The sequence below is a fragment of the Athene cunicularia genome (genome assembly GCF_003259725.1).
Source record: "Athene cunicularia isolate RWA chromosome 6 unlocalized genomic scaffold, athCun1 chr6_part1, whole genome shotgun sequence".
Classification (NCBI taxonomy): Eukaryota; Metazoa; Chordata; class Aves; order Strigiformes; family Strigidae; genus Athene; species Athene cunicularia.
In genome coordinates, this window is record NW_020799105.1 from 14,537,902 (window position 1) to 14,552,308 (window position 14,407).

The 14,407-nt window shown below is 38.6% G+C and overlaps 1 protein-coding gene across 1 annotated transcript in view; it reads right to left on the reverse strand.

Annotated features, from left to right (window-relative positions):
• LOC113481689 (VPS10 domain-containing receptor SorCS1-like) overlaps positions 1 to 14,407 on the reverse strand; it is a 181,089-nt gene that overhangs the window by 120,532 nt on the left and 46,150 nt on the right. Inside the window, exon 4 of the mRNA XM_026851517.1 lies at positions 6,513 to 6,671. Within this exon, the coding sequence (XP_026707318.1) occupies positions 6,513 to 6,671 (159 nt within the window). The remainder of the gene's footprint in view (positions 1 to 6,512; positions 6,672 to 14,407) is intronic.

Consider the following 14,407-nt stretch of genomic DNA (forward strand, 5'->3'; position numbering starts at 1 on the left):
TCATCTGGTGTTCTGGTTTTGTGGCAGCTTGCAAGTAACTGTATTAGCATGATGTCTCCAGTGCATTCAACTCATCTGCTAAAAAAAGTGTCAGGAACACATTTTTACCATCAGATATTTAAAGGAATTTGCCTGGCGTACATATTTTAAAGCCAGAAGGAAACACTAGTATCATCAGTTTGTTCTCCTCTTAACAGATGCTGCAGAATCTTTACCACTAACTCAAGCAGTACAGAGAATTACTCAGGCCAACAGCTGATGGCTGAACTAGATTGTATCATTTGGAACCAATCTCAAATCCAAGGGATGATGGATTTACCACTCCACTCAGTATGTGGTCCTCAAGGTTAATTCCCTTCTTTGTTAAAATATACTATCTCTGTAACAGGGTATCCTTCACTTTCTGTTGTATTACAAATTTATTAGGTAGGTTCATAATTGTTTAAATAACTGCATTAAATCTTTGTTTTAAAACTGTATCATATTACATGAGAACGGAAAATGCATATTACAGCAATCTGTCGGAATTTCCATGACACATGCAGAGCTTTAAATTTTAAAATAAATTATTATTGTTTATCATTTGCATTATGTTAAAATCTATGACTGCAAATTAATTTAGTGGGCACTTTGCATAATAATAAACTGAAGACATGTTGGAGAGTACAGTCAAAACAAACGACAGAGGCAAAGGGAGAGATGAGTCATATACAGAAAAATGGAGTTGCTCAATACCACAGAGATCAATGGCAGAACTAGTGATATGGAGTACACTATTCCTAATCCAGTGAACTGTCCAACTGATGGAAAGGAAAAAAGTCTTTTTTCCATGGAAGTAAGAAAATTGGAGTTATGTAGAGCACAAAAAAATCTTGCAAAGAAGCAACAGATCTACCCATAGTTTAAGTATGCATCCAAGGATCGCAAAACAGCAAAAGAACAAGTTCTCTAGGGGTACAGAGGGCTGATGTTTATACAGATGAATAAGCAAGGACATATTGATTTGCCTAAAGATGAGTAAGTCAGTTGTAAAGAGCACACTGATTAGTGCTTGAGTCTTTCCTTCTATATCACTGATCACACTCCTGGCCCAGAAATGCATCTTCCTCTCTGGATTGCCAGGCTGCCACTGGGCTCTGCTAGCTGATTTTTTTTTTTCTTTTTTTATCATTTAATAGAGAAGGAAAGAATGTTAAGAGATTCCTCACACTTTTAATTCCATTCTTTATTTTAAATTGTTACTCCAGCACATCATGCTTAGTGAGGTGTGTAAAAGACTGATGGGTACTCTAGGAAAGCATATTTTATGACATAGTTCATACACTGTGCTTTTGTACACTTAAAAAAAAATACACTCTGACCCATTATTCTTCCTACTGAGACAATGCTGAGGAACTGACTTCAAAATATAACCACATGGAAAAATCTTAAAAATAGGGGCTAGCGTTCACAAGGTCTTTGTGTGGAAGGCCCTTTCTATCCTCAGCACAAGTGCTGGTAACCCATAAAGGAGATCTAAGACTGTGAAGAAAGTGCAACATTGCAAAGTCTGGGACAAACAACTTTTAACGTGCAAATTCCTTATTACTTTTCATCTTCAATAATATGTGTCAAAGTATGCTGGAAAATTGGCTTGGTTGATTAGTGGTGGCCCAAATATTAACACAGAGTAGACAGCTGCAGGAGTAGTGCCACAGGAAAAGGGGGAGTTATTCACATAGGCTAATGTTAGCTTTATGCAGACTAGCTCCCTGGTTGTGTGTAGTCTGTCAAAAGAGATAGGCTCTTCCAGAGGATGATTCAAAGTGGCTAATGCTTACCACTCTAGAGAAGCTTTTTTCCTCTCCATTAATTTTAGACAGGATTAGCGTCCCTCAGCTAACATTAGCCCAAGTGAACAGTCCTCTACATGTTGTCAGTAACATGGAAAAAAACCCACCCCAAAATTATGTTGCTTGATGTTAACAGCATTTAAAAAAAAAAAAAAGAGAGATGAGATTTCTGATAAAGCATAGCTGGATTTTATTCCCCTTTCTCTGGTCTATGTAGGCAGTGACTGTTACCACCAAAATTGAGAGGACATAAACAGAAACAAAGTAATTTAGAAACTAACATCTGGAGGTCACTGTTCTGACCCTTTTTTGAGCAGGGTCACCCTCAAAATTAACTCTTAATGCAGTGAAATTAAAGGGTTTAGAATTATGAAGTGTATCCAGGATAGTCCATCACATCTTGAAGAGTGAATAATGGGTACATCTATGGCAAATATTCTACTGTCAGACACAAGCATTAGACCAAAACATGGATAGATGGAGCTGAAAGTACTTTGAAGAGCTGGCCTGTTCTCTCACATAGACATCCTGTGGCCATATGCATCCTTATCTCCATTCTAAGTGTTTCCTCTGTCATCACTGACGTAAGAACACCTTCCTCTTCCACTTGAATGAATGAGAAGTGGACCTCTTTTACCATACGAAATTAAAGATGACGTGTTTTGATGACAGAAGATAATGTTGTCCCACAAGCAACACAATCCTGATTTGCTGAACTTCAGCACTTTAGCTATATTGCCAAAGTATCAGTCCCTAACTCCAGCATGACACACACAATAAAGGTAGACAGATGGAATCAGATATTTGGGAAAGGCTAAAAAAAAAAAAAAAAAAAAAAAAAAGAAAAGAAAAAGAAAAAGAAAAAGAAAAAAAGTAAATGTAAACTCCTTCATTTACTATTGCTGTGTTGTCAGAGCTCCTTTAGTCTGGGATGCCCTGCTTTTCAAGAGTTCATTTAGAATGAGAGAGAAGAAGCAACAAGTCCATTTTAAATCTGCTTTTTCAGCCTTGTTGCTGCCTTTCAGTGCTCGAGTGCCTTTGTGCATTTTTTCCTGACCTACGCAATTACAACCCTGCATTTCGCCCATCTGACTTGTGTTTCCCAATTTCACCTGTATTTTGTCTCTTCAAATAGCTCTGTTATTTATGGCTGATTACTAACCATTCCACTGTGTGTCTGAACCATCTGAATAGCAGAAGATATCTCCACATGAAGTGGAGGCTCTTACATCCCAACTCTCTGATTACACAGAAAACCACTTTTGAAGATTACATAGCAATACATAAGCAATACTCCCATAAAATACAGCCCCTCATCCTACAAGCAAGCTGATTAAACCCACAAGAGCTCACATGTACAAGACCTCCAACCAGCTTTTGCCTCACATGCAATGCTTTACTGGGTCTGAAGATTCCTCCTGATTTGTAACTCCTCTTAAAAAAAAATGAAGAAGCATGCAGTAGTTCTGCAATTATGCGGTAAGAATCAGCCATGTAACAACTGTCAGACAGAACAATGAATGCAATCATGAAGCAATTAGAGCAGGCAGCAGATGGTTTGATGCTCTTTTTTTCTCAAGACTGGCAGGAAAAAGTCATGACTGAATAAGGGACTGGTCTGTCAGCAGTGGTAATTCTAGTCTGCTGCCTAAGGCAGAGACACAGGGGAGAGATATGTGAACAAAAGCAACTGAGTCACCAAAGCTTAATGAGTTACTGCTCATCAGCAGAACCCCAGTAATTAACCACATTCACCCACACACAACACTCAAAAAACTGGGACATAAAATTACTTCAGTTAGGACAGATTTCCCTACCATTGAGTAAATTCCTATTTAACCAAACAAAAAAAGATCTGTAGTACTTACCACAGTGATAGACTCAGCGGGCTGTAAAGAGACTGAGGGATGGTGGTATGTGACCCATTTCCTGTTCATTACAACTGAGCAATGACAGGCATGCACTAACTGCTGGCTTTGACCTCATCAGTCCTGAAATGGATGGACAACTTCACAGAACCAAAACAATCCAGACCCAATACGATTCCTGTCTCTCCAGCTCTAGCTCTATTCACCACCTGATTCTCCTAGTCCCACCTGCTGCAATGACAAGATGCACATGGATGGTGACAATGATGTGGCTTGCTAGAAAGATGCAAGCATTTCTAGTTGAATCTCACCTCCCTCCTGACTGTCAACAGTAAAATTAAATGAGTGCAACAATCCTAACTGGTCAAAATCCAACTTACACCTTACAGCCCCCATCAACAAAACCTTCACAGCCTTTTCAGTCAGTGGCATCAAAGTCAATGATGTCAAAATGTAAATTACTTGCCATGCATATACATTTCCCTTGCTTCCTCAGGTGACTCTTAGTCAGTGCACAAACAGTGCCTGGAATCCAAGGAGTAATGGGTTCTCTTTCCTTACATAGAGCCTTAGCATGAGATCACAGAATAGCAAATGGCAGTATCATTTGTTCCAAAGTACCCCACAGCTCCCATTGCAATTACCTAAATACCTGCAGGACCTCTTAATTATTATGAGAAAATTCTGCCTTTGGATATACAAGCATGAAACCAATGGGAGTCATTTACTCTTAGTCACAGGCTGAACTTGACCCTTAGTTTGAGTTACATTTAATTTAGTCCAAGCTGATTAATACTTACTGCCTGTTGGTTACCCTTTATGGTTCTCGGCCAAAGCTTGTTGAAGTTAGAAAATGTATCCATTAGGCTTTAAAGCAGAAACCAGGCCTGTGACTCACCCACACAGAGTACTTTTAAAATTCTACTGTAAAATTAATTGGTACTAATCTACAGACCTTGTGCTACATGATTTTTCTCTTGCAACCACAGTACTGAATTACCAAGTTATCCAATTTGCTAATCAATGCCATAACACAAAGAAATTTTATTGCACAGCCTGCAGCCTCTCACCCAAGATACCCCCCATACACACAACTCTGACACCAGCCCCATAAATTCAGGTTAAGACACAAAAGGACCCTTTGTTCTAAGAACATCCTGATTGTTTTTTCTGTAGAGGAAGAGTGGGAGTTTCCTATAGAATAGTGACAATATACTTGCTAGTAACCATCTACCATGAATTAGATATGGACTCTAATTCAGAATTATTTCCTGAGCAGGCTGAATACCACAACAGCTGAAATTCTTTTTCTACTATACCCTATTTTTATTTGACACATTTACCACTGAAAGTTTCATTGATTGTCATGTAATAAATTCCCTGTTACTAACACAGTCACTTTCATTACAACGGATCCTAAAAGACAGTAGAGACCAGATTCTGAACAGTTTCGTATCAGTCCAGAGAATTCAATGTCCACAAGGGAAAGGAAACATTCTGACCTTGTCTAATTACATAGGGAACACCCAGAAACAAGTTAACCTGCACCTTCCTCTGAAAAGATTATAACCACAGTACACTCTACAAAATGCTATGAGAGGGGTAAGTAAAAAATATTGCATGCAATTTACAGAAATAATTAGGCTGGCAAGATGCATTTCTCAGTTGGGAATGACATTAAACTACAGTCCTGGAAGGATACTGGTTTTGAGTTCAAAGCACAGGACTGAACTTGTATTCTAAAAATTCCCATAAAATAATTTTGTGACCTTGCCTACTTTTCACTTCCTTATGCCTTTCTCAGGCTTACAGTAATAGTAACAAGCCTAATTTAGGCTAAGGACAATTAAATTACTTCGTATAAAGGCTTACATACTAGATTCCAAGATATTTCACTTTTACCCCTGTTCGTAGTTCAGCAAATTGTTTTGGTCTTTTTCCAGTTTTATTCAAAAACATGAAAATGTCAGGATGCGAAACCTGCCATTTCTCAGAGCAGCTTGCTCCGATGACTAGTTAATTCATGGTTGAGTTTATCTACCATTGACTCCTAGCCATCAACTCGTGTTAGAAGTTTTCTTGCTAGATCAAAATGCTTACTCATATGTTTTGTCTTTCCCCATGGAGATATTTATGCACAATATAGTTTCCCTTCAATCTGCTTTTTGGTAAACTAAACAGATTGAGCTCTATGAAGTCCTTCACTGGAAGATGACTGACTTGTGAGTATTGATGTGCCTGATTTTAAAGGAATTCTAACAATCTCTTACAACCAAGCCCCATTTTGTTGTCTCAAGTTGGGCAGCAAAAAATGAAGGCAAATCTCACAGCATATTTATTTGGTTGATGGATTACCTGTACTGAAGGAACTGGACTTCAAAGGAAATTGATTCAGTGCTACTTTTCTCTCAGAAAATCAAAGGCTACTTGAAAATATGCCAACCATATAGGAACAAGGAGTTCCTATTTTATACTCTTCTTGGGGCTGGTGCTAGTCTGGAGCAGGAGAACAGTTAAATAAGAAGACAAAATGCCTCATTAGAGATTGTTATTCCTGTTGTGAAGGATCCTAGCTGTCTTCTCTGCCCATTGCCTGTCACGTGATATTGCCAAAAGGACTACGTGCCCATGCCCTTTACATTGAGGCTTATTCAGTGTTTCTTTCTTGGAAATATGAGTTTTATATTTCCAAAGAGGGTCCTGGTTTCACCCCAAAGATTGTAAAGAATGCTCTGCAGCACCTACATAGAGAGATGGGGAAACCCTACGTTCTTCCTAAGCAAACAAACAAAATGCTGTCAACAATCCTCACCTTCTGATCTTGGCTGTATGCTAAGATCCAATCTTCCTGCTTGGGGTGGAAGAGCAGACTGTGGATGTAGAAGTTCAGACGGTATTTTTGATAGGTGGCCCCTTCATCAGAACTGATTAATAAACTGCTCTCAACTTCTGGATCAGTCAGCAGCATAATCTATATGGAAGACAAAATGAAAATACAGTGGTGAACAGGAGTCAGATGGAAAAATAACTAAGCAGCTATGAACTTCAGATAAGCTTATTAAATATGTCTATTTCAGAATGTTTCAAATGTAACGTCAAAACTAACCATAGCCTATCTTTCAATAAGGAAAACAGTATATTTCAGCTATGTGTATAACACATAATATATGATCAAATAGGCAGAATGACTTTACCAGTAGTTAAAACAGGCCTAAAGGAAGCTATGCTTAGGTTATCTGAAAAATCAAATCCGAAATTTGTAACACCAGAGTGCAAACTTACTAAATTACCAGACAGCCACAGTGGGCTGCTAGGGTCTTCATGAATGATCTACTGGAGTGGCAGACAAAAAGTTAGGTTTTTTTTAAAAAAAGAGAGACAGAGATAGAGGAAAGAGACACACACAGAACAATCTCTAATGGTGAGGTTGTTAGACTCTGCCAGAATTTTCAGAGAAGATGACAGTTTCATTGCCTGAAATGTTATAACCTGGCTGTCTGCAACAAGCAACCTTGCTTTGGCAGGAGAACACATGCTGGGTTCTTTCCATCTCCAGTTTCTTTGGTGCTGTGAATTACAGATTTGGTAGCATATCAAAAATAATCTCCATATAGTAAAGTTGCTTTCTAGTTTTGTCCAAGACTGTTAGTTCAGGAGTGACAGAAGATATACAGCTTGCAGTTGTAGTAGCTACTTCTCTCCATTAACTCTAGTACTAATTGGTCTGCATTAGCAATGAATCAGAGAATGATGACACACTCCTCTCATGTGTCTCTGCATGACAGAATATATAGGTTTGAGCAGTAGAAAGAGATCATTCCAGTATTTCAGCAAGCAACAAAGTAATACCCCTAAGGAATGGGAATGAGGCACCCTGAATGACAAACATGAAAAATTCTGAAGAATATTTGCCTGGGAATGTATTAAAGCCTTGAATCATTAGTTTTTGGTTGGTGGTTTTGTTTTGTTTTGGTTTTTTTTTGTTTTAAAGTACTGGTGCTGCAGTTGCTTCGCAAATGGCAAACACTGATCAAGCCTGAAATGAAAGGATCCACACCTGGCATTTCTCAGAGCAAATTCCTATCTGGGTCTTGGGCACTGCAAAAATCACACACTCCCATTTCCTTCTATTTCATTTAGATTGGCAGAGTTAGACATAACTTAACTCACTACCTTTGAATTATAAGGCACCATAAGTCTTGATAGACACCAGATGCTAAAGAACTATTTGTATGTGAATGCGTAAATACACATATAATCTATATGGTGAATGTCCTTCATTACTGAGTAACTGCCAGAGGTTTTTTTCTATCTCTAGAAAACCCCTTGGCAGCATAACAACTTGACCTGTGACTTCAATGTTTGAGGTTCTTCAAAATCCCTGAAATTTAATATCTTGAGTGATCGCAGACCAGTTACGTTACCACATTAAAATAAGGTAATATTTCCATTGTAGCATAAAGGCACAGTCTCCTTTAGTATCTCTGACTTACTTTAGAAATCTTGTGATGAAACCATGCATTATGAGAATTAAACATTCTTATTTTCTTTTAACACTTTCAAATACATCAAGCATATCACTGACGTGACTTCTAAACTGAAGATTGCATGATAGAAACCGCACAGAAAGCATTAATAATCAAAATGTCAATATATAGATGATTTACTGTCACTAAGTAGCCCATCCAGCTTCTGAAGCCAAAAATTGTCATCTGTTTTTTCTTACCAGACTAATTTCTGGGACAATATTCTTATGGTTAACATTTACCAGTTCAGTACTACGATTCAAGTAATATGATTTTCCTATTTTTATTACTTCCTTCTTGAGCAGATTTTGTTTATGTTGGTATTTCAAAATATCACAGAACAGCATTAATTTGGACTACAGCAACTAGAGCAGAAATAAGCACAAATCAATGGGCTTAATCCAAGCTCCCTGAAGTTAATAAGAGTCTTGTCATTGACTTTGGATTGTGCCTCTAAGGCAAGCTGTTAATCAAGATCCACTCTAGTCTCACATATTTCCTTCTACCTGCACAAGGAACTCATCTGACCTCACCACTGTCACATCCAAGCACATCACTGCCTTAGCACATTTTCTGTCAGGTCACTCTTCTGAAGTGTGAAAGTCCTCTTATCTCCATTTCTTAGAAAGGGAATTGAGGAACAAACTGTTGAGGCACTGAAGCACCTAATTGCTCACTCAATCAATAAAAGTTAAGTGCCTAAACATACTTGCCAGCACTGCTGACCATGACTTTAATCTGCTAACTACCACCCTGGGCTATTACTATCGTGTTTTCAGGTATCTAAGGTCTCCAGAATCCTTGGCTGTTGCATTGTGATAATCAAACATTCTGTACATATGAAGTGCTTCAGGACACACCTGTTTTGCTACATATGCCAATTGCAGCAGTGTATTAAACGTGGCAGAGCTGTGCAGAACTGCTGCAGATTTATGAAAGGGCACATAGAGAGTTGGAGACAGGGGAGGGAGTTGAAGGATGACTCTCTAGCCACTAGTCAGATTGTTAACTATGAGATCAACTTTCAGTGTTGGGACAGCATTGTCTGCTCTACTGCTGTACCCTGTATTGCAAATCGCTTTGCAGATGCCATAAAAACAAAACAAGATGGTTGACTAAAGTCACTACTCACATCACAGTCAGAGCACCATGTTTCTTACAAGGTAAGAAAAGCAAATTTAATTACAGCATATCTGCATATAAATATTCAGAATCAGAAGCCCAAAAGATAGCATTTATTGGATAAGTAGCACCAATTGATACCTGTATGAAAAATCTGTGAAAATTAGAGGGAAGTGCTGTATGTAAATGCTGCCTTTCAGATTAGACCAGGATTGTGCTTCTGAAATTAATTCCCCAAGTTTTTTTGGGAAACTTCTATAGCAAATCCTTACATACTATGTTCTGGCTCACACCACAGTGATTTCAGAGCACAGGAACTAAACTCCTTTTCAAAAAAATGAACCAGAATACACATTTCAGGAGTGCATCTAATGTGCTCCAACCACTACTGGACATTTAGTTCAGAGTATCAGGTCAGCATTACTCTAAAGTCAGACCCTCTGCCTCCAAAATGCCCACACTGCAGACAAATATCATCTCAACATCAAACATTTCATTCTACAAACCGACTTACACTGAGTTGCACTACATGCTAATGTAGTTGCAGCCACATTAGCTTTGTTTTATTGTCTAAATTGCCTGGAGCATAAATGAGAAAGAAGGGAAAGAACAATTAATTTTATTGGTTTTGTTGTTGCAGCATATGAAATACAGAGTAAATACATTTTAGAATTTTCTTTGAAATAAATGAAGCCAATTTCTCCTTTGAAGTAGTCTATTACCCATTGACTTGATGCAGTTGCTTATACAGAAAATAAAAACGGACACAGAAGTGTTGAGCAGGAAAAGAATGGAAAATAAACCCAGAAACAATAACAAAGTGAATCTAAGTTTACAAGACAAACTTTAAGATTATTTGAGAACAGAGATTAGAAATAAACTATTTTTATAATTTCCGACTTCACTGTAGAAAGCATGTAGGATTTGATTAAAGGTGAGCTCCTCAAAGGGGTGATCTTGGTCTGTTTCTACAGTGCCTAATACAACATATTACTGCTTTCCCAGCTAACACTGGTTTCTGGACAAGTATATTCTGGACATCATTGAGGAATCAACATGAAAAACACATCTTAAATCTATCCAGATTCCTAGAGCCTGTAGGTAAAGACAACCTAGTTGATGAAGTCTAATCGGATTTTTGAGAAGTTGCCCTGCCAAAGGATCTGAAATTCTCATGGGATAAAAGACCTTTCCACAGATTAATTTATGGTTAGAAGATCAGCACCAGGCATTAGGGAAAAATATTTCAGTACTCACAATTGAGAGAAATGTTCTTCTGGAATTTCCCTGATGTTTTGTGCTATTCATTTATTCATTAACAATTTGAAATGAAGGAAGGAAAGATAGGTGACAAAGTTTGCTGATGGCAGTAAGATACTTTGAATGATGAAAGAAAAGCCAGCTACGAAGATCTGTGAAAGTATTTGGCAATATCGGATACCTGAGCAGTAAAATGACAGGTGAAATTCAGTGATGATGTATGAAAAATAAAATGCAGATGAAGAAAAGTGATCCCAGCGTAACAGGCAGAACAATAAGCTCTGAGTAGATAACTCCTTTCAGGAAAGGGCTCTGGGGGTTTCAGTGAAGGGCTCTGTAGAATAGAAGCTTAGTCTTCAGATGCCATGAAAAGACCTCAATTACAGCAATAAGAATTACTAGGGAAGAATTAAACAGCGCAACAAATAATGCTTTTAGGCCACTGTAAAGTGTTTCCACAACTTTAACACTGGGTGCTATCCTCATCCTCCATTTATAATAAATAAAGGCTCTAGTAGAAAAACAGAGAATAGCAATTATGGTGATCAAAGAAAACTATGAAACATTTTTCATACAAGCAGCAAATAAACAAACTATTCAAATTCCAAGAGAGATAAACAAAAGGCAATTTGACCAAAGTCTACAAAACTATCAATGACCTGGAAATGCTTAAAGAATAATTATTCACTCTGTCATAATACAAAACTAATTAGCACCAAATGAAATTATCAAGAGTGAGATACAAAACGCAAGTGAGGCCATGACAAGGTAAGAGCTATGGATGTCATCTATCTGGACTTCGGTAAGGCCTCTGACATGGTCTGCCAAAACATCCTTCTCTCTAAATTGAAGAGATATGGGTTTGATGGGTGGACTGTTCGGTGGATGAGGATTTGGTTGGATGGTCACATCCAGAGGGTAGCAGTCAACAGCTCAATGTCCAGATGGAGATCACTGACCAGTGGTGTCCTCAGGGGTCTGTATTGGTACCAATACTATTTAATATCTTCATCAATGACACAGGCAGTGGGATCAAGAGTACCCTCAACAAGTCTGCAGACAACATGAAACCAAGTGTTGTGGTTAACATGCCTGAGGGACAGGAAGCCATTCAGAGGGATCTGGACAAACTTGAGAAGTGGGCCCATGTGAACATTATAAGGTTCAACAAGGCCAAGTGCAAGGTCTTGCACCTGGGTTAGAGCAACCTCCAGTATCAACACAGGCTGGGGGATGAAGGGATTGATAGTAGCCCTGCAGAGAAGGACTTGGGTGGATGAAAAGCTGGACATGAGCCAGTAATATGCGCCTGCAGCCCAGAAAGCCAGCCGTATCCTGGGCTGCATCAAAAGAAGCATGGCCAGGAGCTCAAGGGAGGTGATTCTGCCCTTCTACCCTGCTCTTGTGAGACCCCACCCAGAGTACTGTGTCCAGAGTTCTGGAGTTTTCAGCACAGGAAAGACATGGACCTGTTAGAGCAGGTCCAGAGGAGGGCCATAAAAATAATCAGAGGGATGGAACACCTCTCCTATGAGGAAAGCCTGGGGGAGTCGGAGTTGTTCAGCCTGGAGAAGAGAAGGCTCCAGGGAGACATTACTGTGGCCTTTCAATACTTAAAAGATTTTAGCAGGGCCTATTGTGGTAGGACAAGGGGTAATGGTTTTAAACTAAAAAAAAACAGGCATAAGGAGGAAATTTTTTTACAATGAGGGTGGTGAAACACTGGAACAGGTTGCCCAGAGAGGTTGTGGATGCCCCATCCTGGAAACATTCAAGGTCAGGCTGGATGGGGCTCTGAGTAACTTCATCTAGTTGAAGATGTCCCAGCTCATTGTAAGGGGGTTGGACTAGACGATCTGTAAATGTCCCTTCCAATCCAAACCATTCTATGATTCTATGATTTTTTTTCCTGGTTAAACCAAGAAACTCCCTGCTATAGTTTGTTGTGGATGTCAAAAAATTATATGAATAGGAAAAATGAACAGGTAACGTTCCTGAAGAAAAAAAAATAAAAATTCATCAATTCAGAAATATCACTGTTGTTTCTGGAATCCCAACTGATGGCTGAGTTCTGGGAAAATATATCGGAAAATATCCTTATATACTTGCTCTGATCTGACAAATCCCTCTCAACAGAGAGTGGAATTGGTTAAGATTCAGTCTGACTTAGCATGGCTGTTCTTACATACATCACTGCAGACTGAATGAAAATGATAAACGATAACAACATTATCAGCTTAGGTGTGCTGATGTAGCAACCTCTTATATGAAGTACTGGGTCCATCATTTTTATCTTGACAGTTTTTAAACTGCCTCTGATTCCACCATTACAAAATAAAGCTATTAACGCAGGAGTAAAAACAGGCATACATATCTGCCTCTCACTTCTAGCAAAAGCCCTTAGTAAAGGGAGACCAAACAGAGTGCTTTTGGTCTGGTTTATTGTTGTCTTGTTAAACAAAAATGAAGAGTGAGGATAACCCAAGACTCTACTTCTCTCCAGCAGAAGTAATTGTTCTCAGTTCAGATCAGTGCTCAGCAAAGATCAGAATCTGCTTACTCACACTAGGCACAGCAAGCATACGCTGCACTTCCTGATGCTTCAGACAGATTGGGTTTTTTCTTTGTAAAAAAAGTCAATAAAGTCAACAGAGTCTTTTGCAAGCAAATGCAAGGCATCCATTATCATCCACCCCCAAAAAAAGGTAGAAACTTGATTTGCTTTTCCTAGAAGTAATAAATGAACATAAACCATAATTTATAGATCTTAAAGAGTTCACACTTTTTTTCACCCCGTTTTTGGTGCTAACTGTCGATGGCAGATTGCCCCTGAAAATTATATGGATTTCTGCTGTCCTCCCAAAGAAACCCAGGAATGCTTTGCAAAATCAGAATCTTCTTGCTTCTACAGATGGAATCATCATCCTTTTACAACTGCCCTGAACTCCAGATTCAGTGGCTGAGTCAAAATAAGTTCAGAACTGTTCTCAATCTTTTACTGTAGCCCCTCATATCTCCACTTGGACCAACTTTTCTCTAAGATTTTGTGGGAAAAAGCATAGTACCAGTGAAACAGAACAGTATGAAAAAAATACAAATACATTTCACAGATACACATTCACTGATGTATCAACAGATGTGAGTTATGCCACCTGACCAGAAATAGGGATGAAATGCAAATTGGGTTAAATCTACTGCAAGGACCTTCCTCACCTATTATATGCTTCATGCATAGACCCAACGCTGGTGACCCACATGGAACAAGTAAGATTTCTCACAGGAAAACATAAGAGTGAAGTACAACAAAAGAGGAAATCAGCAAGGAAAAACAGAAACATCCTACTCTTAGCAGAAGCAGGGCATTCCCTACTTAAATTCTCTAAACAGTTGCATATTTTTCCAGCTTCTCTGCATGCCAGTTCCATAATTTTAGAGGGTTGTGGTGTTTGGTTTTTTTACACGGTAACTGACTGCAAGATCATCAGTGCTATGGAGTCCCAGCATAATGAAATGCAATTTATGCCATTTTACATATCACTTCTGAATGTAGATTGCCATTTACAAGGTATGAAGGTTGTGTAAAGAGATAACCTGATTCTCCAAATTCAGCAATTCACACATGCATTTCAAAGCAATGTGCCCTGCCTTTAGCTAATCGAACTAGCGCATTGCTTAAGCTTTTTCAAGACCTAGAGTAAGAAATAAAATGAACAAGCCAAAGAAAGGAACTGCTTTGGCCATGACATTCTGAAATAAATGCAACACTACTGTAAAGCAAATTAGACCAGCTGTTTTACAG